The following is a 26,801-nucleotide window of genomic DNA, read 5'->3' as shown; positions in this document are numbered from 1 at the left end:
CTATGCCAAAGTACAAAATGTATGTTGTACAATTGAATTCGCAAAGCTTCCATTTTTTTTTTCCCTAGCTGAAGGAAGAATGTTTTTTTCCTTTTATCTTATGTGACAACTTCACAGCACCTGGATGAGGTACCCAGATACAAATCCATATCCTTGAACATGTAAACTGCACCATGTTTCCCTATTGCTTTACCACCTGTGGCACAGGTCAGGGACAGAGTTCTGCTACCAAGAAGAGAGTTTGGTGACTCTGTGGTCAGTAAGCCCTGGATCAGGAGTGCAGGTCCCCACACACCCGGTTTCAGCAGTAGTTTAAAGCTTGTCCACCCACAAAATGCCAGTCCAGGCTGCAGTTTTCTGTCCGGTTGTTCATCCCTGGTGCTTAATGCTTCTGTAACACCGCTGTTTCTGGAAAGCATTCTTGATGCAGCCATTTCTTGCAGCATAGAAAAAGAGACATCTAAAACACTGCACTTAATAGTAACATGATGGCAGCAACAAGCCTTTCAGTGGCATTGCTGCATGAAGTAAAGCACAAGTTCCCTGCAGTTTTCGGTTCTCTATAGTCAGAGAAGTTAATTTATTCTGTTAATCGACATTGGTCTTAGGGTTGGTTTACCCAAGGGCCAGACATAATGGCTGTTTGGTACATTCACATCAGACGAAGCCCAGAGGAGGAAACGAGGTAAGGACGGCATTAGCTACTGAAAATCTGTCCACTGCACCTGAAGCAGCCTCAAATTCCCCGTGGGGAGACCCAGCGTGGTTCAGGGGGTGACAGGGGGTAGGGGGGCGGTTGGGCCAGGTGATTTGGGAGGTGTTTCCCAGCTTTAATGTTCCTGTGATTCTGTGGACACGGGGGCCGAGCCCCAGGGGCGACCCCACAGCCCCGCTCCCATGGGGGCAGCCCCCAGGACGCGAAACGAGGGCGGCGGGCAGCCCTCAGTAAAGATGGCGGCGCCCAGGGAGGGTGCCTGCACCCGTCCCTCTGTGGGTGTGCGCGTGTATGCAGCGGCGGGACGCGCGGCCCTCAGTAAAGATGGAGGCGGGCGGCGCCGGCGCGGGTCAGCGCCGTGACGCGCTCTGCTTCCGGGTGAGCGGCGGCGGGCGCCATATTGTCTTGTTCGCCGAGCCGAGCCGAGCCGAGCGGCGGGCGGAGGGGCGGCCGCGGGGCCACGGCAGCGGCGGGAGGCGGGGGGCAGCGTAAGTAGCGGGGCGGCCGCGCTCCGGGGGCCGCACGGGCCGGGCTGGGCCCCCTCCGCCTCCTCCTGCCGCCCGCGGGAGCCCCGCGCCGTGAGGCCCGAGCAGGGCCCGGCCGTGCCCGGGGCCGGGGGTGTGTGAGGGGAGCGGAGCGGAGCGGGGCGGGGGGCGCGAGGGGCCGGCACCCGGGCGGGCCCTGGTGAGGGGCGAGGGCTGAGGGGCGAGGGCTGAGCTGCCCCGGCCGGCGGGTTTCTGGAGCAGGGCTCGCCGGGCGGGCGGTGTGGGGCCGCCCGTGGCAGGGCAGGGCCTTTGTGGCGGGTGCGGGTGCGGGTGCCGGCCCGCTGTCAGCGCCGCTCCTGCAGCAGGAGGCTCGGGGCCCTGCGGGGGTTTTGCGGAGCTCAGGAGGCCACGAGTGTAGCGCGGGCAGCTCACCTGCAGCGACAGGAGGGCTTTCCGTGTTTGGTTTTCAGGTAGGCACGGGATTGTGCAAAGGTTTTATGGGGACAGGAGCGCCCAGTGTCTGCTTTTCGTGTCTGAGGTAGCTGAGGATCACAAATCTGCCTTTGGCAACAAATAATTCTAGGCAGCATATCTGTGGGTAGGCTTTATTGCTTACTTATTTTTCTTACTTCAGTCACTGAGGGGCTGAGGTTGGAAGGGGCCTCGGGAGATCATCTGGCCCAGCCCCCTGCAGGGATGCCCAGAACAGATTGCATGCATCCAGGTGGGTTTTGAGTATCTCCAGAGAAGGAAAATCCACAGCCTCCCTGGGCAGCCTGTTCTGTGCCCTGACACCCTCACAATGGAGAAGTTCTGCCATGTGTTCAGGTGGAACTTCCTCCGTTTCTGTTTGTGCCTGTGGCTGTTGTCCTCGCCAGGTCACTAGCTCATCTGTTTCCTTAAGTGATAGCTGCATTTGTCGCAAGGGGTAAAATCTGCTCACGAACAGTAAGGAATAGCTCTTTGTTTATTTAGGTATTGCTTTTTCTGATTTTGTTAATTAGTTATTGGTGCTGTTTGCGTTTCATACAGAACGTGTTCGTATAGGAGGAAGTTGCAGATGGACAGCAGGGAAAAAGCGCTGTTACGTGGCTAACTGCAAATGTAACATCAGGTCTTCTAGTGGAATGATACGTGCAAAAAATAATCAGATCAGACTTTTTTCCAAGCCCAACAGAGTTATGACTCACTGCTTAAGTTGCTTTGGTGTTTCTGTAGCAATGTTTTAACAGTGTTTTTAGAGCTTGTGATAATCAAGCATGTGTTAGTCCTTATGTCTCCAAAATGCAAAAAAAACAGTAAATGATACCTGGGTTGCCAATTTCTGGTCCTTTTGTTTGTTTAAAGGGATTGGCTTCAGCTCAGCGGATATGTGGATTTAAGTTTAAAATAACGTAACTTGGAGGCTATGCTGCTTGAATGACTCACTGTAGGAGTTCTTGTAGTATTTTTTTTTTTTTTTTTCAGTTTGGCCTTTGTTCAGCCGACTTCATTTTAGTAGAGCTGTAAATATTAGTCGGACATGCTGACCCATGAAATAGGTTCTGGAAAACTTTGTGGGTACCAAACGAGCTGGTTTCTTCAGTTCCTTTTATGTTTCTGTATCTTGGATCCTGGCTACATATTTGGAAAGCCTCTGGTCTTCAGTTTGAGAAAGAGCAGTTCCTACGTTAGAACTGGAGTGGGGAAATGTAATTGACTTCCAGCATTCTAGTGATATGCAACTGCAAATAGGCTAGGAGAACTTAACACTTTTTTTTTTTTTTTTTTTTTGGACTAGACATCTTGCTAACAAATCCCAGCAGGCAGCTTGGTGTAGTTTCTGGTTCTCAGGATCAGGAAGAGAAAAGCCCTATAGTATCTAGGCATTAAATACTTGCAACAGCTTAAGGCGATGCCTTTGGCCAACCAAAACGGGGTGAAACAGAGTAACAATGAAGATACTTATTTTTAACTTTTTTCCTTCATAATTGCAATCTTAACTTGCCCCATAAATGTTTCATTTTCTAACCAGCGGTTCTGTAACGTAGTAGCAAATACCTGCTTCCATTTTATTTGAAGAAAATAAGTGTGTTTTTCTCCAGGTGATAGGTGTTATCATGACCCTAATGAAGCAATAGCACAGCACAAAGAAGGGCGAAATATTTTTCCCAGAGTCGATATCAACTACCTTGAATGAAAGCAAAAGACTTTCTGTTGGAACAAGGCGCTTGCACAGAAGATCAGGACATTGGGCTGTTGACTTCAGAGAGGTCTCAAAGGTCCTTGTTTTCCTTTAGGTTCTTCTCCAGAGCTTAAGGCTGTATGGGAGATGGAATATAATTTTTTTTTCCTAGATACCTGACCGATGAGTGGAATATCAGAAGGAGCATGTGTCATCTCTTAACCCAGTGCCCAAAGGCAGTAGTTGTGTGGAGGGTTCTCAAAGTATGCATTGCAGCCTGCAGTTTCAGCTTCTCTGCTTAGTAAGGCACTGCATTCTTCTATGCTAAAATGCAGCACCTGTTTGGAAGGCCTGTAGGACCAGATCTTTAGTCACCAGGAGAACTTCGGCAGCTACATATTAGAGCTCAGGCTGCAAGTAAAACTCGTCAGGCCATCTCCCATCCCTGTCCTTCAGGGGTGGTGAGTAACATTTATCAGAAAGGTGGTGCAGCAGCCCCTCTTTTGCATCAGAAAGCGCTTGATTGTTGGCTGTGGTTCCGTAGGTTCCAAAACCACCCGCCTTCAGTCTGCCTGTCTACAGGGCTGAGTAAACCAGGCTGTCAGTGTGCTGGTTAGGTTATATGGTCAACTGATGTTAGTGTCCGCTGTAGGAATTCCTGACCTTGATCTCTTCAGCTCGTGAAGATGCTTCTGCCATGTTCCTCCTAGGACAGCGTGAATCCTAGGCTGTCTCCTGATTTCTTGGAGTTGAGGTAGTTTGGTGCATTCCTTTTGATCTTGCTTTTAACAAATACAATGTTTAATTCCTAAGAATATCTGTTTTTTTCTGCCAAGATACTTCACTTCCAGGAATGTCCTGGGACATGCCGTTAAGGATCTCCAGATCTCTTTTCCGGCAGAAGCTGCTGCTGTATAAGGTGTTCTGTGGAGTTTGGGTGCTGTGTAATGCTCATGGGAGAGGAACATATTTTCCCAGTGACGGGAGGTTCTTGGGAGGAGCAAGAAAGCCTGCTAGATGTACTCATCACATAGATGTGGTTTTCTTCCTGATGCTCTTCTGGAGTGCAGCTGACTTCGTAAGCCTATGTGCTTCTCATCTCCATTATCTCTATTAAATTTTGTTTATGGGCAGGTCTTCCATATCACTCCAGGGAAAATTGCTTGCCACTTCTCAGTTCTGCTGTATGCAGTGTCATAAAGTATGTAGTGGAGATAGCCCACTTGTCGTCGTGGTGTTGCTTTATCTTCTTACATTCATGGGACTAAGCCTCACTCCCCAAAACTGCTCCTCTCTGTTGCTGAGTGGTCCAAGCACGGTTAACTGTGCACAAGCGCTCTTGAACTGGATGACAGCTTCTGTGAAGCTGCCAAGGCAGAGAGATGTCCAAGGAATCTGAGTGAGTCTAGTTCAAGTTCTGCTGGTGGCTTTGTTTAAAAAACAGCCCCATCCTTGACGTCCACGGGCAGCTACCTGGAACACCCCTGGGGCTTTCACCAAGCACTGTGCCGCTGGGAAACCCATGCTGTATGTGGCAGGGCGGCATTGCTGTTGGTGAGCAAGTCTGTATCTGCCTCAAGTGGGGTAATCTGGGGGGAGTGCTGGGGAGAAGTCTCCCAGAGTTTAAAGTGAGCATAAGAATTGCCACTAAAAGCTCTGTCCTCTGGTAAGTAGCTTCTGATTGTATACTTCTTGGTGTGTGTGGTGTGTTGGGACACATCATACAACTATAGCGGAAAATACTTTATTTGTGGACAAAGAGGCAAGCTGAAGAAGACATTATTTTTCCTAAAAGAACAGGTTAACGTGTAGGTATAGTCTGTTGCTGAGATTCACATCGTAGTCAAGGAGAGGAGCGGACAGGTACCTTTTAAAATAGCTCTTCTTCCTCTGTCTTACCCTAGCTTCAGTGTAATAGAGAATTTGACCCCAGCCTCAAATTTGTCTGGGTGCTGTTACCCTCAGAGTTTACTGTCTGCTGGGCATTGAGGTAAGTCCTGGGTATGCCCCCACACCAGCTTTCCTTCCTAGAAGAGGAGCTCTGACCAGCAGTCCTCTTAAAGGTGGCACGTTTTAGTGCTAGTAATTTGGTATAGTAAAACTTCATTCAGAAGGCTCAGGCTTTGAATAAAGTTCCAGTCCTAGAAAATGGATGACTTTTTTTTTAAGCATGCAACAGAACATATTTTGGAGCAAGTCTGCTTTTAAAGGCTTTATCAAAATTTTGAGGCATTACATTAATTTCCTATAATCTGTTAAGTACTTGTGACTGAAATTAAATGCAAACTGACAGGGTTCTTTTTTGTCATGTGATTGTTCCTGTGTAAAGCAAAAATAATCCTGAATTGGCTTCTGTTTCTTCATTGGTAAACAGATTTTTAATAGATTCAGGTTCCTGTTCTGTGATCTGACATCAGGGAACGGTTCTTGGAGCATCAATAAATGTCCTTTTGTTTATTCATGCTTCTGGAGAGGCCAAAAGCAGAAGGGCTATATTCAATGAAATTGGAGGGTAGAACAGCTAAGTAAAGGAGCCTTAATTCATCATCATGAGGGAGGTCAGTATTTCCCTTTGCAAGGAGGGATCTGTAAAATCAGTCCATTCTTTGAACCTGCTTCTCTTTCAAAACTTGTTTGCGCTGGTGGCACTGGAACCAGAGCGTCTTAATGGCTTCCAATTTGATGCACCCCTTCAGTTAGTAAGGCAGAGTCTTGCTAATGGCTGAATTTGGTATATTCTAGCCAGTAAAGTCTACCAATCATCTTCTCCCTTTTTGGCAGAAAATAAAGCTTGTTTCAGTGCAATTTGGGTGCTCTGCTGTGTGTGGCCTGGTATCACTGGGGGGAAGCAGGCTTAGATCTGTCTGCTGCTGTTAGGTGAAGTCTTTCTTTCAGGTGATGCTGACTGGGGAAGCCTGGAAGAAATTAACATTCATTTGTTATCAGTGTGGCAGGATCCCAAGCTAGTTTGGGCAGTGCAAACTACAATTAGGTCGGAGAGGATGTTGATTCTCTCTTTTCCATCCCTTCATTATTGCTACTTGAATTGTGTCATGAAAATAATGTTTGCTTCTTGTCACACACATGTACGAGGGTGTTCAGCTATTTCAAGCCTTTAAGCTATTGACTTGGTTGAGGGGAGACTTTTTTGTTTGTTTGTTTTCCCTCAATATTATGGATTAATATCTTGCTGTAAAAGTAAAATTACTGAGAACAGGTTGTGTTTTCTTAGCTATGTTTTACGAGCTCATCTATGTGTAGTTTGTGCCCTTTGTGGTTTGTGGCACTCATGTTTAAATGTGTCATTTTGTTAGCTCTCACGTCTGTTTTCATTAAGTGAAGACATCTCAGTCTGCATGGATACTGTTTTTTTTTTTTTCTTTTGAACTCTTTAAAATAGCATCACTAGCAAAGGGAAATGTAAGAGTGATGCATGGGACAATGCTGAGCTTCTCTGGAAAAGGTCAAGTTACACTCTTCTAAGTACAGGTGCACAAGCAGTGAGCAAACCATTACCACTTCTTATGTAAAACAATAACATCAAATAGTCTACATGCATGTAATGGTATGAATGTGTGAGTAAGTAAGATTGATTTAGTTATCTTTTAGATTATAGTAACTTAAAAACAAGGGCTGAAGTCTGTTTATTTGCCTCTGAAACTTGACAGAAGCTGAAGTCATTAAATCTGTATTTAGGAAAACAATTCACGAAGGCAATAAACTACCTTTAAATTCCTGTAGTAAGTGAGAAAGCTTGTCATCCTTTCAAGTACCTTTTTCATGTGAACTCCGTACCAGTTAGTAAAAACTCAGTAAAAGTGCAGGAAACCAAGCAGGGGAGTCTGTTTCTCTTCCAGGAATAAAATGCAGTGATGTGTCCTGTTGCCTCTGGGCACTGTGTAGATGAAGGCCTTAGAACAAACCACTTTTCTTCACTGGCTGTGAGTAGTACATATTAAAATACATCAACTAGCTCTGAATACTGAAAGAATTTGAACACGTTTTATATTTTCCTTTAGTAAGTATATTTAAAGATCTTATTTATTAAATATTAACACTTTCAGATGATGATTTTGTTTCTTTCTTATCCAGTTCCCATTTCTGTCTGAAAAATAGCACAGGGGAGATGAGCTGAAATGGGTAGAAAATTAGAAATGTTTTTTGGCCAGTTTTCCTGCGATATTTGTAGGAGTACTTCTGTGTGCACATACACAGATGCATAAAGAAAGTGATGCAATTGCTAGAACATTTGTGTAGTATGTGGTTTTGATTAGTAGAGAAAGTTTTATGCTAAATTTGGTAATGAATCTGCTTACTTGAAAACCAGCATGTCTCAGAGTTGCCAACATATGAAAATTAATATTTCTTAAGGATAACAGTGAAAGTACAAATGCAATACAGCATCAAGAGCTTTCAAATGCAGCTCATAAACTAACATTAGCAGTTTTAAATAAGTTTCGTTTTGGTTTTTGATCATTCTGCTGTGTTTGGCATTGTTTGAATTAATCCAATGTTGAAGGTCTGCAGAGTTGCACAGAGTTGTTGCTGTCTGGTCATATTGTTGTGCATCAAAACAGGAGGTGGCTCCGTGTCTGTCATGAGCTCTTCACGTCTGGCTTTGCACTTCCCTGCCTGATTTCTGTCCCCAGAATAGCAACAGTAGGGTGAAATAATCTCTTTGGGGAAAGCTGAAGGCTCTGGGCCATGCTGCGTTGCAGAGCGGCGGGGAAGTGGCAGTGGGTGCTGACACAAAACCTGCTGGCGCTGAAGCCAGCTGGCACAGCAAATTACTTCCTTTGAGCAACTTGCACAACGGTAAGCTGCTGTCTTGAGGGCAGGTGATATGGAGGAGATTGGAGGAATTTGTTACTTTGCATCCGCTTCTTTCTTTCCAAACTGGTGCTTCAGTTCATCCCTAGTGAGAATCCTGAGCATAAAGGGAAAAAGGAGGGAACACTGAGCAGCCTGTTCAGTGCACAGTCCAGGAGAAGCAGGTAACTGCTGGGTGTCTTCACAGGGACTGAAGTGTACTGCAGACTCATTCTCTTAGTTGGAACACATCAAAAACGTCTGCCCAAGATTTTGGGACAGAGGTAGAGCCAGTCCAACAGAAATAAATCTTACCTCCTTCTGTCAAGTGAAGATTTGGAGATCTCCAGTTCTGTTGAATTTCTGGAGGTGCTCTTAATAATCATATTTCTACACTTCATAAGAGAAGTTAATATTTCTTAACTGTATTAAAATGTGTTTTTTTTTTAATTTTTTTTCATTATTGCCAGAGCTATTTAATTTTCTACTTTTTTTTTTTAAGGTTATTTTAGTAAATATTGGCAAACTTTGTTCAGGGAATTACATATTTAGTTAAACAAGTGATGTCAGAGTTACCAAAACACATTTTTATTACTGCTAGTGGGATTTAACAGCTGGAAACAAACTGAATACATGCCGTGAAGCTGTTGGGTTCTTTGAAGGCTGGTGCTTATCTTGAACCGCAATTGTTACAGCTTTGTTTTTATGTAAGCAAGTTTATTTTGACAATGGAACCAATCTGGGTTCCGGAGGGGAAAATGCATTGAGGGGAGGAAGAAAGTTATTTTCTTTTTGCTTGCTTTATGCTGAGTAACCTTACTTCAGGCACGTGAGTTTGCTTTTTCATACTTTGTGCATGAAATGTTAGCTTAAAAGTGGCAGGGTGGTTCCCTTCTTAGAGGCTTTTTTTCACTGAACTGGTGCAAGAAAGTTGACTTCCTAGGTACATACAGATCAAAATGTAAAAGTGTACAGTGAAAAAAAAAAAGACATGGTATTGACCTACTAAAAGTATTAATATCACAAATATGTCATTGAAAAGTTAAACTTATATGGGCTTAATTTGGCAAGGAAAGATAGGGAAAATAATAAAGCAGGATTTGCCTGACACTCTTCTCTGTTCCTGAACTTGATCTGGTCTTGTTTAAAGCCCCTCCTTCCCCCCAGAAGGCATTTTCAACTGATTTATTTTTTTTTTTCATGAACCATACACACAATTTTTGTACCGGCTTGAATGTAAGTGGTCTCAAAACAAAGGTGACCTAGGGTTTTTCAGATTACCTATTTTTAAAAATGGTCTGTAAAATACTCACCTGTGTTCATCTCTGCTTGACCCATCATCTCACAACTTTGTGTGCAGTTGTGTGTGTGTTTTTGCAGCACGCTGTTTTCTTCGTGTGCAATCGTGCAGTTATTTATGTGAATGTGTAGCCGCTAGGCACGAGATCCCTTTGCAAGCAGGATCCACTGTAGTCGCACTTTTTGTGTGTGCTGTGAGCTGGCTCCGCTCAGCACGGTGCTAAATAAGAGTGGTCGGGGCTGTGTCCCTGGCTGCCCCTGAGGCAGGCAGGCTCTGTGTTTTCCTTCTGCTTTGCACTTGGCTGTGAACCTCCTGTGCGTCATAGGTGCTGTTTTGGTGACCTGAGGGAATATATTATCTGTATTTCGTACAAGTTTGGAGAGACAGCATATGTGGGTGATGCCTTTATAGCATGAAAACAAGGACTGTGTGTTCAACAGCATGAGGATCATATTGGTTGGGTGGAAAGCCTGTTGAGGAGTTGTTATCTATACTGGCATTTGGGAACAGTTCCTGGACTGAAATATTCCCGAACTGTGCCCAGGCTTGGTGTTCAAGAGGGCTGTGTGGAGCAGAGCAGGTGGCCACGCTGGCTCCCCGTATGTGACAGGTTATCTGTGCACAGAGGTACATATCACCGAAAGAAATCTGTTAGCTGTTATGGACACCCCCAACTTGTAGGAGCTGCTGTACCTCACCCCCTTCCTGCAGCGCTGGCCGGAGCCCTGCCACGGCTCCTGCTCTGGCAGGTCCCAGTGCTGGCACTGCCAGCCCAGGGGAGGCGTACAACACTACACCAAAAGTGCTTCTAATGACCTCAGGGGAGTGTGTGGTAAATGTGCATTTAGGTAGTGATCTTAAGGCATATTTTATGTAGGAATTATGAGTCTGCACAATACATCAAGTGTCTGTGGATGCTGACTTGTACCTGTTTGGTTCTCCATGTAGTTGGTAATGATCTGGTAATCATCTGTGTACCATTCGGTGATGTTCCTTTGTCTCACTTAACGGCCTTGCATGAAACTAGTACATAAAGTACACAGTTTTTCTCTACAACACAGGCAAGGTTATCATTTAAGTAATGTCTTATCTACTTTCACTTTCTTTGAATTACATTTACTGACGAATGTTTTTGTCATACAAACCTGTGGTGACTTTCCTTGAACTCCATGTAGTAGTTAATTTCTTCGCGCAAGTGCAGAGAAAGCATACTAGTCTTCTGAAATCTTACAGTGGTGTTTTCAAGTGTTGCTCTAAAGGATGAACCATTTCTTCCAGCTTAAAATATTAAGCCAGCATTGCTTCAGCTTGCTTTGCAAGGCTTAAATGTAGCTGCAATTATGTAAGTTTCAGTTGTGTGATATTTCATGGGCATCTATTTAAATATACAACTATTATTTTTAGTTGAAATATAGACTATATAAAGACTTAAAAGATGTGGGATCAACCTTGGCAGCAATGGCCTTTGAACCAACAGCAGTGGATGCAGTCATTTCAGCACCAACAAGATCCAAGTAAGTATATAGAAAGCTTTGGGGATTAAATTCTTTTTCTGTTGTAATTTGAATTTTTGAGTCTTTGTTACAGAGCATGGCTGAGAGTTGCTTTTCTGTGTCTGCTTTCGAGATAATACATTTATGGTGCTTTTCTCAACAACTAGAAGAAAGAGTCCATACATTCATTTCAAATGTTTTGATGTCTTTAATATTTAATATAGGCCAGCAAACTGAGGGATTCTGGACAAATTATATTAACCTTCTACCAGTCATTCGGATCTACATTTAGACCGCATTTACTTTTACAGAATCTGTATCCCTTTCAGTTCTTTATCTAAACTAAATCATAAGGAAGTTTTATTTCAGAAAATCTCCATTTTTGTTCAGTGCCTCTGGCAAAAAATATTAACGTAGATGTGTACACAGAAAGAACTCACTAGAAAATCAGTATGATACTTGGTTTAGGTTATGGCAGTGATGATCACGATCAGTTGTTTGCATTTTATTCCCATCAAAAAACACTTAGAACAGAGCGTTACTTACCTTAAATTGAATGTGAGCTGACTGCAATTATAAAGGTATTCAGAGAATGCAGAAATGGATAGAGAGGATAGAGGAATGTATTTAGTACTCAGGCAGAGTGATCAGGCTGACTGGTTTAACATTTTCTGTCACTTAAATTCCTGTAACTTTGCTAGAGAGATTTCCTGATGTGATAATGAGCAGAAGATGTAATGCTGTCCTCAGATGAGAGTGCAATTTATTTGTCTACTGGTAGGAACGACAGCAAAGAAAGAAGGGGAAGAGAACTAACATGCAATAGCATTCCAAAACCTGTATTACTTAAAAAGCATACATTGCAAAATGTGATTTACTAACTATATTAGAGACTTAGAACAGTTCAGTCTCTATGAATTTAGAATTTAAGGCTATATATAGTTCTTTTTGACATCAAAATTAGTTTATTTATGGGGAAAAAAGTGTATTACTGTTATCTACTCAGTGTTAATGTGAAGCTAAAATAATTTGCTTTACGGCATTTTGGACACGTGCAGGGAAACTCAACTTCAGCAAGTATGTACGCTTTGACATTTGTTTTGTTTGTTTTACTCTACCCTGTAAAGAAGTTTTAATGGTGCTCGTGGTACTTGCTGAAGGCAAGCATTACCTGTTTCTCTTGAGCAATGAGGTATAATTGAGAAACAGTGTTAGATTTGAGAAACTTGAATACTAACCTTTTAAATTTCCTCTATTTTAGGCCAGATTGACTGGGCTGCATTAGCTCAAGCATGGATTGCTCAGCGAGAAGCCTCAGGGCAACAGAGTGTAGTGGAACAACAAGGAATGATGCCAAATGGACAGGATATTTCAGGAATAGAGTCTGGTCCAAACAACCATAATAATTTTCAGGGGGATCCCAACTTCAACAGAATGTGGCAGCCAGGTTTGCTATCCTTCCCATTCTTTTTTTTCTTTTTTTTCCATGTAATGAAATTTTATTTTTGTCAGGCATTTTTAGGTGTGAATGTGCCCTGTCTCTCAGGTGTCAACATGCAATACTACCAGTAGCAGCAGCTAATTAGTTGAGCATCACAGCTGCTGCTTTTCAGCCAGTGTTCCACAAAATGGGTAACGAAGGTCTTGTAACACAGCTTGGTGATCTCTATATAAATGTGAAATATTTGTTCTGTCCTTGAATGTTGTAGAAAGGTAGTGTGAATAGCAGTTCTGTATTTATTTCCCCCCAGTCTTATTCTTACATCGTTTATGTGTCATTGCTTATCTCGTGGCACTAGGAACTGCAGCACTGAGGGCAGCAGGCTGCTCCAGAATTACAAAACATCCATTGCTCTCCTGTAGCATAATACCTGCTTCTGATATGATTTTGGCATGTAGAAAGAGTTAACCTAGAGGACTAGCAGATAGTAGCTTCTGGTGCCTTGAAATCTTTTAAAGAGAGTTGAGCAAAATTCCGTGCATAAAATATGGTGTTTTTTTTTTTTCTATAGTTAGTTAGTCTGTCTTTTTGTCTTATTTGTCTGGTTGTTATATGCATAACTTCTCAATTATCATACAATCATAGAATGGCCTGGGTTGGAAGGAACCTTAAAGCCCATCCAGTTCTGAGCTCCCTGCCATGGGCTGGGACACCTCCTGCCAGACCGGGCTGCCCAAAGCCCCATCCAGCCTGGCCTTCAGCACCTCCAGGGATGGGGCAGCCACAGCTTCTCTGGGCAGCCTGTGCCAGGGCCTCACCACGCTCTGAGTGAAAAATTCCCAACATCTAATCTAAATCTCTTCTTTTTAGTTTGAAACCATTTCCCCTTGTCTGTGGCCACTATCTGCCCACATAAACAGTCACTCTCCCATCTTTTTAATATGTGAGGTGAAAAAAAATCCTTAGTGCAAATTTTTGCACATAAAGTGGTATAAGTGAAGAAGATGTTTCCTTGATAATAAGGTATCATTTACTACATTATAAATGTTGGGAACCCAATACTCCCACAGAACATGCAGAACAGGAAAGCATCCATTAAGGATTAGATCCGGAGTGGGAAAAACGTAACACATTGTGTTAATGGGAAACACTGTGCCACCGTGTTATCATTTGATAACCAAATATATGATATATCAAATGATAACATACAAATGTTATCGTTTGGTATATCATGCAGAGAATGTGATGTTTTCCCAGTGTTTTGGGATGCTGATAAAAGACTCTGCTGATGTAGGCAGGGCCCAGCTTCCCCTAATTTAGTCAATGTCATTCTTAGTGTCTAATTGTCTCAGAAGACAAAGTAAATCATAGTATACGTGGGTAGCCAATGTTGTCCTTCACGTATTTACTGTTTATCTTTCTCTAGTGTCCTTCCAAGTTTCTGTGTCAATTCTGGATCTAAAAGTTCTTTGCATGCTACTGAAAAGTGGCAAAATGGCAATACGAGAGCCAACTGCGTAACTAGCAGGCAGTTCCTTCTGAAGGGTGTCATGTTCCAGAAGTGAAAACAACATGTTGTGTGCAGCTTGCAAGCTTTCACATCAGTTGATTTCATGTAAACTGGGCATTTAAGTAGTGTCAAAAGTCAACATGAGCAATAACTGTTGTAAGCTGTACTTAAAGGATAAAGGATTCTGTCTCTTAGAATACTTCAGAAACATTGATTTTGGAAAAAAAGTTTGAATAATCAGCTAAATATGACCTTCCAGGATGACAGTGAGAGTGAAAGGAGTTGATGCCATCTTTTAACATGCAAATAAAAGAGTAACCAAGTAGAAAAACTGTTACCCTTATTTCGTTGCTATTATGATGCATCCAATCATAGAATTGAGCATGCTGAGTTGGAAGGGTCCCACAAGGATCACAGAGCCCAACTCCTGGCTCCATGCAGGACCACACAAAAATCAGACCATGTGTCTGAGAGCATTGTCCAAACACTTCTTCAGTACTGTGACCACTGCCCTGGGGAGCCTGCTCCAGGGCCCGGCCACTGTCTTGTCGAAAAGCCTTTTCCTAACATCTAGCCTGACCCTCCCCTGTTGCAGCTCTATGCTGTTCCCTCAGATCCTATCACTGTCAGCAGAGAAAAATTATCATGCAAAGGATACTAAAAACTAGAAAAATGAAAAGAATTATTGAAGGGTTGGAAGCCACAACTTAGTCTGAGAGGCTAAGTATTTTTACTGGTGAAAGTTAAAAGGTAGTAACAATCAGTGTCTGTAAGTATTTATACAGTGGATATAATTTTTGGACTGATGTTCTAAGAAGACAGAGCTTATGACCACACAAGCTATTAATTCCTCAAAATCTCTGAATTGTAACTTCAGCCAATTGTAACTTCAGTTTGATGGTTTATAGCTGTAGCTTATGCTGGGCCCTGTGCCTGGATACTGGAAGCTCCAGGGAATCATCCTTTATCAAAACATGTCTGCATAAACCAGGATTCAGTGGTTCTGCTGCTCACAGAACTACTTACATTTAGAAAAAAACTAGTATAAAAGTATTATGCAAAGGAATAAAATAGGTCATTATTTTAAAAGCTAAAATAACAGAAGTAGAGAAGTAGGAGCAGTTCTTCTAACAGTTGACGTGATTTCTAAGTGCTGTAATGGATGCAATAATACTGGAAATTAACTAAAACAAACTGACAGATCCTTCTCTCTATCCTCCCCCCCCACAAATGTATGTTCTAGTTCAGCTACAGCTTATATGTATTTCCTTCACTTAGTTATATCACTGAGATAGTAAAGTACAGCCTGTAGGCTGATGATTTGCCATATCTTTATCATCTGTGTTGCTTTGAGGAACCTTCTGATAAACAGAAGAACACTGAGTGATGGGTGACTCATATAGACATTATTAACTTGTTATTGAATTGTATTCTGCATCCTAAACAGAATGGGGAATGCCTCACCAACCCCCTCACCCACCTCCCGATCAGCAGTGGATGGCTCCAACCCCAGGTCAAATGGAAATTGTTCCTCCATCTGAAGACAGCAACAGTCAGGACAGTGGGGAGTTTGCTTCTGACAACAGGCATATATTTAACCAGAACAATCACAACTTTGGGGCACCTCCCGATAACTTTGCAATGGGGCCAGTGAACCAGTTTGACTATCAGGTGAAACATATTTGTTGCTTTAATATTGTAGACGTGCAGAGTCCCTTCCGTGGATGTGTTCCTCTAATATCACCTAGCGGCGACTTTCATTCTTCAGTTCTACAAACAACTACAGAATCTGTTATCTGCTAAGATACATTTTTACCAAATACTTTACAGAAGAAGACTTTTAGAGTTTTCTGTTCTATTGAGGCCAATGTTTTTTTCTAGACTAGTAATGAGAAATGGCTGTTGTCTGCAATATTAAAATGAATCACTGTTTTCTAGTATATAAACTAACATTATGAAGTTTTGTGTTTTTTTTTTTTTTTTTTTTTTTTTAAACAGGGAATAAAGGTCAGAAATACCAACTTAAATACACTAGATATTGTACCATAGGGAACACTCTCCTATTTGCAGGGAGATAGACTGGATGATCCACTGATCTTTTCCATATCTCTCTACTGTGATTCTTTGAATAAACAATGGTATTTCTAAAAAATTCACATCCAATTTTTTCTTCATTCTGGCATACAAGTTGTATAGCACAATAAAACCATAGGTGGTTTGAGCACTAGTCATAGAAAGAGGCATTGCACAAATCTCTAAATGTAGAGCTTTTGGATCTTTCTCCAAATTTCAGTATTTTTCTCTCAAAACTCTTGATGTAAATGGCAAACTATACCTTTTGAAATGTCTACATCCTGTTCATAAACAAACCCAAGGGCAGGCTGGTAGAGTTGTTTCTGCCTTCTGGCCTACTTCTCTCTCTTACTCAGTTTTCATGTTCAGCTATATTGATAGGCAGTGAACCATTCATTTTCAATTACACTAGGTTTATAATGGTTTCCTATGTTTACTATTCGGAGACCAAATCTTAAAATGAATTTCTCAAAATTTTCTAAATACTACAAAAAATTTGTTTTGCAGAGAATAATGCAGAAACTTAGATAAATAGTCAACAGAATATAATTAAAAACAAACAGCAACAAAAAACACTTGATGTTCTACCTTTCTTCCTAAACGCCACCCTCTTAAACAATTTAATTAGGCTTCTTTGGATGCCAAATACTTTTAAAACAAAGAATCCCACTCATGTATGCCTCATGACTTGTGACTTTTGGATTGTAAATAGGTTGCTTAGAATCCAGGGTCTGTACTAAACTTGCATATTTGTGAACTTAATATTTTAATCAGCCATATTAAAAACACCTGTGAGTGATTACTGGAAGGTATGCAATACAAAATTTTTTCTTTTGTACTCAAAACTCAAACTTTTCATTTTTGACCTCAGTTTGTAGGTGCGAGGAAATGCTGATAACATAGCTGGAATTTTCAATATATTTTTTTTTTTCATTTAGCTGCATGCTCTGTTGATAAGTTGGGAAGGAGCTGCTGGAGATAGATGGTGATTATAGGGCTTAACAGTTAGCACAATGTGAAGGACTGAAGCCCATTTGGTTTCACTAGTATCTCTGCTTAAACCTAAATTTACTCAATGAATATTTAAGGAAAACCTGTTTCATAGGGACCACAGGAAAGGAAATTGAGAGACCTTGTAGCCTAGAAATGGTGGATTCCTACTTGCATGGATTTCTGTAGACCGACTTGCGCACATGCTGTGTACAGTGTTCAATGTGAAGGAAAATAAACTGCATTACTCTTTCAGCATGGGGCTGCTTTTGGTCCACCTCAAGGTGGATTTCATCCACCTTATTGGCAGCCAGGACCACCAGGGCCGCCAGGTCCACCAGCACCTCCTGCACCTCCTCAAAATCGAAGGGAAAGACCCTCGTTCAGAGACCGACAGCGTTCACCTATTGCGATGCCTGTGAAGCAGGAGCCTCCACAGATTGGTACATGTTAACCACTCCTTAATGAAAAAACAAAAACATAAGAACTGTGTTTAAAAAAATTGCAAAATGTGAAGACTTTTTTTCTTATAAAGAAAAAAAAAAAAGGAAAGAAAAACCTATTGTAAATGCTTGTTTCTTTCACCACAATCACTTGTGTGACTAGTTTGGATTTGGGTGGAGGGTTTGCTTGTTTGTGGCTTGCTTTTTTTTTTTTTTTTTTTTGTCCCCCCTGTATTGGGGAAGGTTTTTCATTTTATAGAACTGTAAACTTTGTTTATGCAGATGCTGTGAAGCGTAGAACTCTGCCTGCCTGGATTCGCGAAGGCCTAGAAAAGATGGAACGAGAGAAACAGAAAAAATTGGAAAAAGAGAGGATGGAGCAGCAACGTTCACAGATGTCTAAAAAAGAAAAAAAGGAAAATGAGGATGCTGAAGAAGGGGATGGCCCTCGGTTACCTCAGAAAAGCAAATTTGTAAGTAGATGCTTGTTAGGTGTGTATTTCCTGAAACTGTTAACTTTTTAGTCCCTTCAGAAGAGAGACTTTGTATACCTGGCTATCTCTTTGTTTCTGTTGCTTAAAGTAAGGTGAAGCTGCTGCTTCTTAAAATTCCCTTGTTGTTCTGAAGTTGTCAATGTCTATCTAAGATGTAGAAGTATATTACTTGATTTGAAGAAACAATGAAAAAATGTGCTTTTTGCTCTTCTGTTTTACTGGAAACATATATGATCTTTTGAAATAAGTAGTTGAACAAATTTGGCTATCTGTATTTGCTAAACTGAGCCCATTTAAGTAGCCTCGTGTTGCATTTCCTTCAGCAGTTATCTCATTTGTGTGCAGGTCTGAGCACCTGGCTGGTAGTGAACTGGCAAGCATCTGTTTACTTGTGTGGGGAAAAAGGGACCTGTGTGTTCATTATGAGGAGAGAAAAGAAATTGGGTTTTACGATAACTGTAATACAGTTTCCAGTGCAAAGTAAATCAAGTTGATTATCATAAGCAGAAGCTAATGAGCTTTACATCTTGTTTTTTCCCTGAAATGTACAATGCTCCTGTAGGACAGCGATGAGGAAGAGGAAGATGCTGAAAACACAGAAGCTGTAAGCATTGGGAAAATCAGCAGGAGTCCATCCCCGGCTCCTCAAGAGGAGCAAAGTGAACCAGAAATGACAGAAGAAGAAAAGGAGTATCAAATGGTATTAATAATGTAGTTCTCACCACGTATTGTTTATTTGCTGATATTGTGGGCATAGCAATGTAAATCACTTTTTCTCTTCCTGATACTGTTAATAGAGGTATTTGATACATCATGCGGTGAGGCAGGGTTAAATCTGCATGTCTCTTACTCACATAGATAAACATACGGGTTATAAAAACTCATATTTAGCCCAGTAGTTGAAGAATATAGTGAATATAATCTTTCCATTGACTGCTGTTAATTCTGTATTTCTGCTTAATTTGTCAAATTCCTAATAACTTTATATATTAAATACATCCACCTGAAAGCTATACTTCAACCTCAGTCCCTGAAAAAGGGGATTTAAAAAATGTTTTTTTTTGCAAGGACGTGCTAGAAACTTAAGTCTTGTACATGTGACGGTTTTATTGTGTCTGCTAAACTGTTATACCTTAAATCACAGTTGTACGCCAATTGTTTAACTGAAACCTTGTTAATGAAGGCCCTGGTTGCTGGGGAGGAAAAAAAAAGCTCTATGAGTGTATTTAAATTTTGTGCTGTGGCTTTGTGTATGCGTTTTTTTTTTGTTTTGTTTTGTTTTTGTTTTTTTTTGTAAAGCATGTCGCTGGGTTGGACAGCTTGGAGAACCAGCTACTAACAACTCAGGTTTTCATAATAAATAAAAACTAATAAAATCCTATGTCAGTAACCTCTGATGCAGGATGGGAGTGAGTGTGACAGTATGCCAGACAGAAATGTGTTTTTTATTTTTGAAAGAACAAATAGGTTCGATCTAAGCATAGTTCTGATTATATATTCGTTTTTTGCATCATCTTTGACATTAGCAGTTAGTGCCCTGCCTAGCCGTGTATAATACGTGTGGTTATAGTTCACAGTCAAAATACAGGCTGTTCTGCAACTTTTGACTGCAGGTCAAATGTAAATAATTTCAAACTCAGGTTTTTGAGTCATGTCTGCTGAAAGGAAGCATTAAGAAATATGCAGGAGAGTAGTTTCATAGCCATCAAAAGAATTGATTTTTTATGGATGTAATTTAAATGCAGAATTCATTCAAGAGGTTTTGTCCTTTAATTTTGTATATATTTTATAAAAATATATTTTATATATATGGTCTTTAATTTTATATACGTTTTTTTCAGATGGTGATGACAAAAATGCTGCTGACAGAGATTCTTTTAGATGTCACAAATGAAGAAATATATTACGTGGCCAAAGATGTACACCGTAAAGCAACTAAAGGTATGCCATTTCTTTTTTCAGTTTCTTCTGTGAATATTCTATATTTGCATGTCTCTAGAGCATTTAACCTTCATAGCTGTCCCCCAAGAAGAATTTCAGTATAATGCATCCAACCTGATACAGTTCAAATCCAGTAACCATATACTATTGTCCTGTGCAGTGTATTGTGAGTTACTTCAGTTGTTCCATTTCTTTCATACAATTCATTTATTTAGTTAAAATGGTACCTGTGTGTCAATGGCTCTTCAGTTGTAGCTGTTTCTTAATGCTATCATTTATATCTCAAGTTCTTAGCTGTTCAGAAGTGAAAACAGATGAACTTTGAGTCCTCAATAGTAATTTATTCGCTTTCACTATTAACATGTTTTTGTACTTGCATAATATTTTTTTTAACGTAATTGAGTTAATCTAAATATATAACTACTGAGACTTGAAAATTATGTGCAGATGCTGTAACTTGGAAAGTGATTTATGAGTATCTGTTTTTTTTTTCTCTTCACTGTTGATTTGCAGTTAAATTCTAAATCTTCGTGGTCAGAAAATCTAGAATTGGTTTTAAATGGATGATGCGTTTTTAATGTTTCTTCTCTCCCTCCAAAGAACAGCAATAGTAGTAGATTTAACAATACCATAGACTCATGACTATGAAATCGTGGCTATTTGTGTTAACATGTTGTTCCTGTTGTTGATGTGATACAAAGCTCCTGCAAAACAGCTGGCACAGTCCAGTGCACTGGCTTCCCTCACTGGACTCGGTAAGTATGTTCCTTATTTTTGAGAGGGCTTAAAGGGGGAGTTTCACTCTTGCCTTGCTTTTCTAGAAATTGCATTTTGAAACTAGATTTTAATTGCCCGGGAGTATGGGTCACTTTACAGTAACTTTATCAGCACCTCTGTTTGTTCCACAGGTGATCCTACTGATATAAGTGGGATGGTTTTTGGAGTAAAGGCCTAGTCAGTGTGAGTTAGTGTATGAGAATCTTGCCCTGGTTTTGGAAAATACATTTTAAAAAAAGAACCATTAGATAAATTTACTTTCCAAAGTATGATTGTTTCAGGAGCACACTGCAGTCTTCAGAGAGAGGAATACTGTTACATGTTTGTCTCCTATTTTGATCCATCCATACAACAAGGGAAAGCTGATAGAACAGTAATACTTATTTATACTTAACAGCTTATAAATAAAACTGTTGTCATCTTCGCAATTTTTATTTTGCTGAAAAACTACATAAGCACAGAGGCTCCCATATCATGTATTACCAGAGTCAACACAGGAAAAAGAAATTGAAATTCCAGCTTGAGACGCAGCAGCAAAAGATCTTTCCCAACATGTGTTTTATCATCTAAAACATACTACAGCGGTGTCAGTGATAATTTATGTGCTTGTTACTTGGATTTCTGATGAATTCAATTGAACATTATAATCACAAGTATTCAAGTGTTTTAAAACTAACTCAGTAAAGATTGTAAGAACCTCAAGCTGAAAGAAAGTTAAATATCTCCGTGCCAGGTGTTTAAATTGACTTTCTGTTTCTTATCAGTCCAGTAATTGTTAATATCTCTGGGGGAGAAGAAAGTTCATTTCTGTTCCATCTCTAAACCTGTCAAAGTGCAATATTTCCTAAATCAGTGTAGAAAAGTTGATTTGGCATTCAGAATTTCTGTAGCCTTGGACTACGGAGGAAGCTGAAGTCATTTCAGAGATGTCTTTCGGGAAAGATCCCAGATATTTCACTGTTTTTTCTGTCCGGTTGCTGATACAAAGGAAGGCATTGTTATGATCTCCACAGGGAGTTTTTTTGCCCTTCCATACAGTGGAAAAAAGTATCGTGATCACAGTGGTTGCTTGATGAAAATAGACGAGCTGTTCCAGAAGGAGTAGAACCGGACAGTAAGCATCAATGCAGATATGGGGGCCTTGTTCACACCAGTCAAACAACATTGGCACTTACCAGAATAAAGTGACTTCTGCTCAGAAGAGGAAGTGAAGGAAGGGCAATGTTACTCTCCTCTTTGCCCACAGAAATATTAAGAACAAAGCTTAATCTTTCCTCGTGATAGACTGGACTTTATGCACGCAGGTGGACTGGGTGGTTATGGATCAGGAGACAGTGAAGATGAGAGGAGTGACAGAGGCTCTGAATCATCTGATACTGATGATGAGGAACTACGACACAGAATCAGGCAAAAACAGGAAGCATTTTGGAGGAAAGAGAGAGAACAGCAACTATTACTAGAAAAACAGCTAGAAGGTAACTAACATAACGTCTTCTTACTATGCTGCTGTGTATGTAGGTTACTACTTAGCATATACAAATTTGTGGGAGAGAAATCACATTTTAAGCCAAAAAAATACGAAGTCTAATTTAGAAATAATGTTCTTTAATTAAATTACATTAATGAAAAAGAATGATTTTTGAGCTATTTGATCCAAATTGGGTTTGCTTCTTTTCTAACAAGGAAAAAAAGATTTAATGTTTTCCATAATTTGCTAGACTTCAATGTTGAAAAGATCAGACAGCATATAGACATATATGTTACCTGTGGAGATTGTATCACATAAAGAATATTATCTCTTTATAAAAAATGGTGTCTGGGTATTTATATATATAAACTATTAGTATCTCAGTTGTGTCTGGGGGATAGATTTCATCCCTCTGCACCAGACTGTGTTTTATATAAACTCGATTCCTTAAAGTTGCATATAAAGCACATTTCACTTCATCTGAAAAGCTTGCTCTTGTGTTACATAACCTATGCAGTATGCCTTTCAAACTGTACAGTTGGAAACTACAGTTTCTTTGAACTCATTGTTCTCAGCTGTAGATGAGGTTTCTGTCCATATACGGCATCTTTATAACAAGGTTTCTGGACCTAATACTGGGAACAGATTAGTGAACCCAGTAAGGTCACATTTAGCCTCCGAGAAGGTGACAGGGTTGATTTGGGTTGATTTTAATAAACAAATCTGTGATTTACTTCTGCTTCTCCCTACAAGGTAAGGCTTATCCCTTTGTACCAATATTATAGCTCAAAAGGGTATCACAGTCACCTTGCACTGCTGAAGAGCAGTCTAGATGGATGGATGAATACAATGGTAAGAAGTTCACATAATTTTTCAGGATCTAAGTTAAATTGGAGGAGGAAAAAATGCTATTAGAGCATTTTTTTTGTTATTTTTACATGGATTATTTTGTCCTTTTTATTTTATCCTTTTAGGCCTAGAAATAGACGTGAATCCCTCAATAAAAGAGACGCGTTCCAGTGTGACATGATCTAGGTGTTCCTGCTCCAGCAGGGGGATTGGTCTAGATGATCTTTCAAGGTCCCTTCCAATCCGTAACATTTTGTGATTCTGTGAAAAGGCTGGACTAGCTGAACATTTTTTTTCCTTAACATTCCTGTGTCTCTCTGCATTTTTGAAGATTTATTGCATAAAAGGGTAGCAGTGGCTTATGACCTCCCTCTTCCTAGTGCAAGACGTTAAGTGCCAGTTCAGGGACAGCTCTGTTGGACTGCTTGGAGAAACATAAATCTAGAACCCTGGAATGGTTTGGGTTGGAAGGGACCTTAAAGCCCATCCAGTTTCACCCCCCTGCCACGGGCAGGGACACCTCCCACCAGCCCAGGTTGCCCAAAGCCCCATCCAGCCTGGCCTTGAGCACCTCCAGGGATGGGGCATCCACAGCTTCTCTGGGCAACCTGTTCCCATGCAAATGAATAGAGAAAGAAGCTGATTCTGTAAGCCCAGCATAGTGAAGAACAGTAAGGGCAGGGTTACCTGCCTGTTATAGAGGCATTTAGAAAAGACAGATCTATAGTATACGATATAGCATCTTCTAACATAAACTGGCTTCTGCGTGTGTTGCCTAATATCTCAGGGACCGGATGGAACTGTTTTCTGCATTACATTTGAGCAGAAGTTTCTATTTGAAGTACTCTGGGTTTCCAGATGCAGTTTTATTCCCTAAGTTAATTCATGAACTGATAGCCCACATCAGAAGGCCATATTTTGGCTAAAAATGGTATATGTCAGTTCTTTTTTTCTGGGTTCAATTAAAAATGGGAAGGGGAAGTAAACTTGGCCAGTGATGCAAAGGATCCATGTGGAACAGAAATAAGTGAAACTTCTTTAAAGTCGGAACCCCCTAGAAAATGCTCTGAGAGTCTGAATTTCTTTATTTTGCTATATGAAAATCCTGGTCTGCACATTTATTGTTACTTTCAGGAAATGTATTTTTTTTTTCGACAATTATCTCCTTAGCATGTTTATAGTCTTTGCTGACTACCAGGCTTACATACAATCTCAACTGATGTTAACTCTTTTTTTGTAAGAGCTTCTCCATCTGTCTGTATGAAATACTGTGGTTTTTACTCCTTAGCTGAGTTTTAGGCAAATTGGTTACAAGTTTCCTTTTTATGCTGTTCATTCTTTGGAATTCCTGGGCTAAAAAAATATAAGGAAAAATGTAAATTGCTTGCACTAGTTAGCGTTTAGGAATAATCTAACTTTCCTTGCTAAAACCCTAAGCTGGCTTTTTTGTTTAAAAAAGCAGGCATGCCTCACTGCAGGACCACACACTAACAGGGCTGGAAGGAAGGAAGTACAGGTATAGCTAGAGGGTTATTAAAAGAATGAGAAAGAAAGTATGTAGAATGGTTGCAGGAGAAAAAAAAAAAAAGTGTGTGTAAATGAATTTGGGAGTTTTGTTGGCTCACAGTATTCATTTGAGACCTTTGTCTTCAGCCACTGAAATATGAAGTGACATTGAGCGCTTCTAAAAGTGTCAGGTTTGTGCGCTCTTGCTAGACCAGGGGAACAACCTTTCTGTGATTACGTTTATAAAGAAATAAAAGAGCAAGTTGTTTGGTAGGTAGTTAGTACAATGGTAGACCTTGTATTAAAAGTATGATGAAAGGTGCTTGGAAATCTTTTTGGCAAAAGGAACAGTATGGAAATTTTCATATTACTCTAAGTAACTTATACTTTTCTTATGTGTATTTCTTTTTCAGAAGAAAGGCTACAAATTGACAAAGTTTCAAAAGAGATGAATGAATTTATCAACAAAGAACAAAACAGTATTTCAGCAGCACAGGAGACAAAAGAAATTGAAGCTGATATGGTTCACGAAAAGAAACGATCTCCAAATGCAATAGCCCCTGATATAGAACCCAAAAAAGAGGGCAAAGAAAAAGAGAGGGCAGGGAGGAGTAGATCAAGAAGCTCTAGTAGTGGTAGCACTAGCAGCAATAGCAGAAGCAGTAGCAGTAGCAGCACTGTATCTAGTTCATCATATAGCACTAGCTCAGGTAGTAGTCGCAGTTCTTCACGTTCTTCCTCTCCTAAAAGGAAGAAGAGGCACAGTCGCAGTAGAACGCCTTCGCATAAAGTTAGGCGCAGCAGAAGCAGGAGTTATTCTCACAGAAATAGGAGAGAGAGGAGTAGAAGCAGGGAAAAAATAAGAGAAAGGAGAAGATCTAGCAGAAATCGGAGTGCTGAAAGAGGGGAGAGACGAAGAATTCAGAGCCCTTCTCAAGAGAGAAGCTGGGATAGACGTAGGAGTAGTAGCCGTTCGAGAGACAGACGAGCTAGCCGTGCCAGTCGCAGCCGAAGTAGGGATAGACGCAAAGCTGAAGACCAGCGTAGAAGTCCTCCGGGAAATAGGCATAAACATAAAAGTGATGGTAAAGATCAAGAGAGGAAGAAAGAGCAGGGTGGAACTGTAGATAAAGACAGAAAAAAGAACAGAGAAAGGGAGAGGGATCAGGAAAAAAGAAAAGATAAACCAAAAAAGGAGGAAAAAGAAAGCAAGGCTGGCAATCATGACGACAATAGATTAAAGAGAAAAAGAGACAGTGAAAGAACTTTCTCTCGCAGTGATTCAATAACTGTGAAAATATTCAGACAGGATTCCAGACAAGACAGCAAAAAAAGTATAACCAAAGATAGCAAAAAACGGTCAGGCTCTGAATCTAGTGCAAGGAGTAGTTCTGAATCACCAGGAAGCAGTAAAGAAAAGAAGGCTAAGAAATCGAAGCATATTCGATCATGCTCCATGGAGAAATCTCAAAGGTCTGGTAAGAAGGCAAGCCGCAAACACAAGTCTAAGTCACGATCAAGGTAGTATACTTTTTAAGTATTTTGTCTGACTTTTTTTTTTCTATTCGTCTTCATGTGTACGACATATGAACTTTTTTAATAAAGTATGGTATTTATTAAATTTTCTTAGGCAAAAGTAACTTTGGAAAAAAATTTTAAAACTATTAATTATTAAGCCTGACGTGTGTGTGGGTTTGGGGGTTTTGTATTTTTTTCCAATTAACTTTTCCCCCTTTTTCCTTTATTTTTCAGATCAGCAACTCCTCCTCGTCGTAAACGCTGAGGAATTTATGGCACCAGTGCTATGACATTTAAAAATTCCATGAGTTATAAAAGGCTTGTCTCATTATAGAGGCACATTGTGGCTATGTAGGTGAAACCAGAATCCTTTTTTTATCTGTAAATAGGTGTATTTTTTTCCAAATGCTGCTCAGAATTAAATACCTAATAGGATTTCTTTGTATTACATTTTTTCAAGAACGGTAGTGCTTAATAAGAATATAAAATATGCCATTCTCTTTCAGCTGTAATGTTCTTAAAATTACTATTGAATGTACTGTGATGTCAATAAAGCTCTTTAGTTCATTTTTGTTTAAAATTCTTGCACCTGTATTTTGTATTAAAATGTAGGAAGTACTTAAAAAAAAAAAAAAAAAAACAAGAAAAAAGAAAAAGGCAGCTTTTTTAGTATAACAAATTTTTAAAGTACTTGAAAAAGGATTTTAATTTGTCCAACTATGTTATTTGTGGAGTTGATGAGATTAATCTGTTGGGTGGGGGGTGTGGAAGAACAGAGAAGAGTCATCTTTTTTCTTTAGATGTGTAATAGATTTTAAAATCCTT

At 40.3% G+C, this 26,801-nt stretch overlaps 1 protein-coding gene across 5 annotated transcripts; it reads left to right on the top strand.

Annotated features, from left to right (window-relative positions):
- Window positions 1–1,040: 1,040 nt before the first annotated feature.
- PNISR (PNN interacting serine and arginine rich protein) lies at window positions 1,041–26,556 on the top strand. Of its 5 annotated transcripts, none has more exons than XM_084514539.1 (12): window positions 1,041–1,167; window positions 10,878–10,987; window positions 12,228–12,413; window positions 15,365–15,588; window positions 17,237–17,423; window positions 17,706–17,896; window positions 18,480–18,617; window positions 19,759–19,858; window positions 20,560–20,613; window positions 21,940–22,110; window positions 24,872–25,979; window positions 26,211–26,556. In XM_084514539.1, exons 2-12 carry the CDS (start codon window positions 10,909–10,911, stop codon window positions 26,239–26,241), a joined length of 2,469 nt encoding a protein of 822 aa, XP_084370665.1. In that variant the 5' UTR covers window positions 1,041–1,167; window positions 10,878–10,908; the 3' UTR covers window positions 26,242–26,556. The 5 variants fall into 5 exon arrangements, with proteins under 5 accessions (XP_084370665.1, XP_084370662.1, XP_084370666.1 ...); XM_084514536.1 differs by having other exon boundaries at window positions 1,090–1,203; XM_084514538.1 differs by lacking the exon at window positions 1,041–1,167 and adding an exon at window positions 1,624–1,670.
- The last annotated feature ends 245 nt before the right edge of the window (window positions 26,557–26,801 follow it).

The sequence above is a fragment of the Aythya ferina genome, assembly GCF_964211825.1.
Source record: "Aythya ferina genome assembly, chromosome: 3".
NCBI lineage: Eukaryota > Metazoa > Chordata > Aves > Anseriformes > Anatidae > Aythya > Aythya ferina.
Note: the sequence above shows the minus strand (reverse complement) of the source record. Positions and strands in the feature narration are given on the sequence as shown.

Coding starts and splice junctions, on each gene's coding strand:
- PNISR (XM_084514539.1), top strand. CDS start 10,909: ATGTGGGATCAACCTTGGCAGCAATGGCCTTTGAACCAACAGCAGTGG. Junction 17,897..18,479: donor TACCTCAGAAAAGCAAATTT/GTAAGTAGATGC, acceptor ATGCTCCTGTAG/GACAGCGATGAGGAAGAGGA. Junction 18,618..19,758: donor AAGAAAAGGAGTATCAAATG/GTATTAATAATG, acceptor CGTTTTTTTCAG/ATGGTGATGACAAAAATGCT.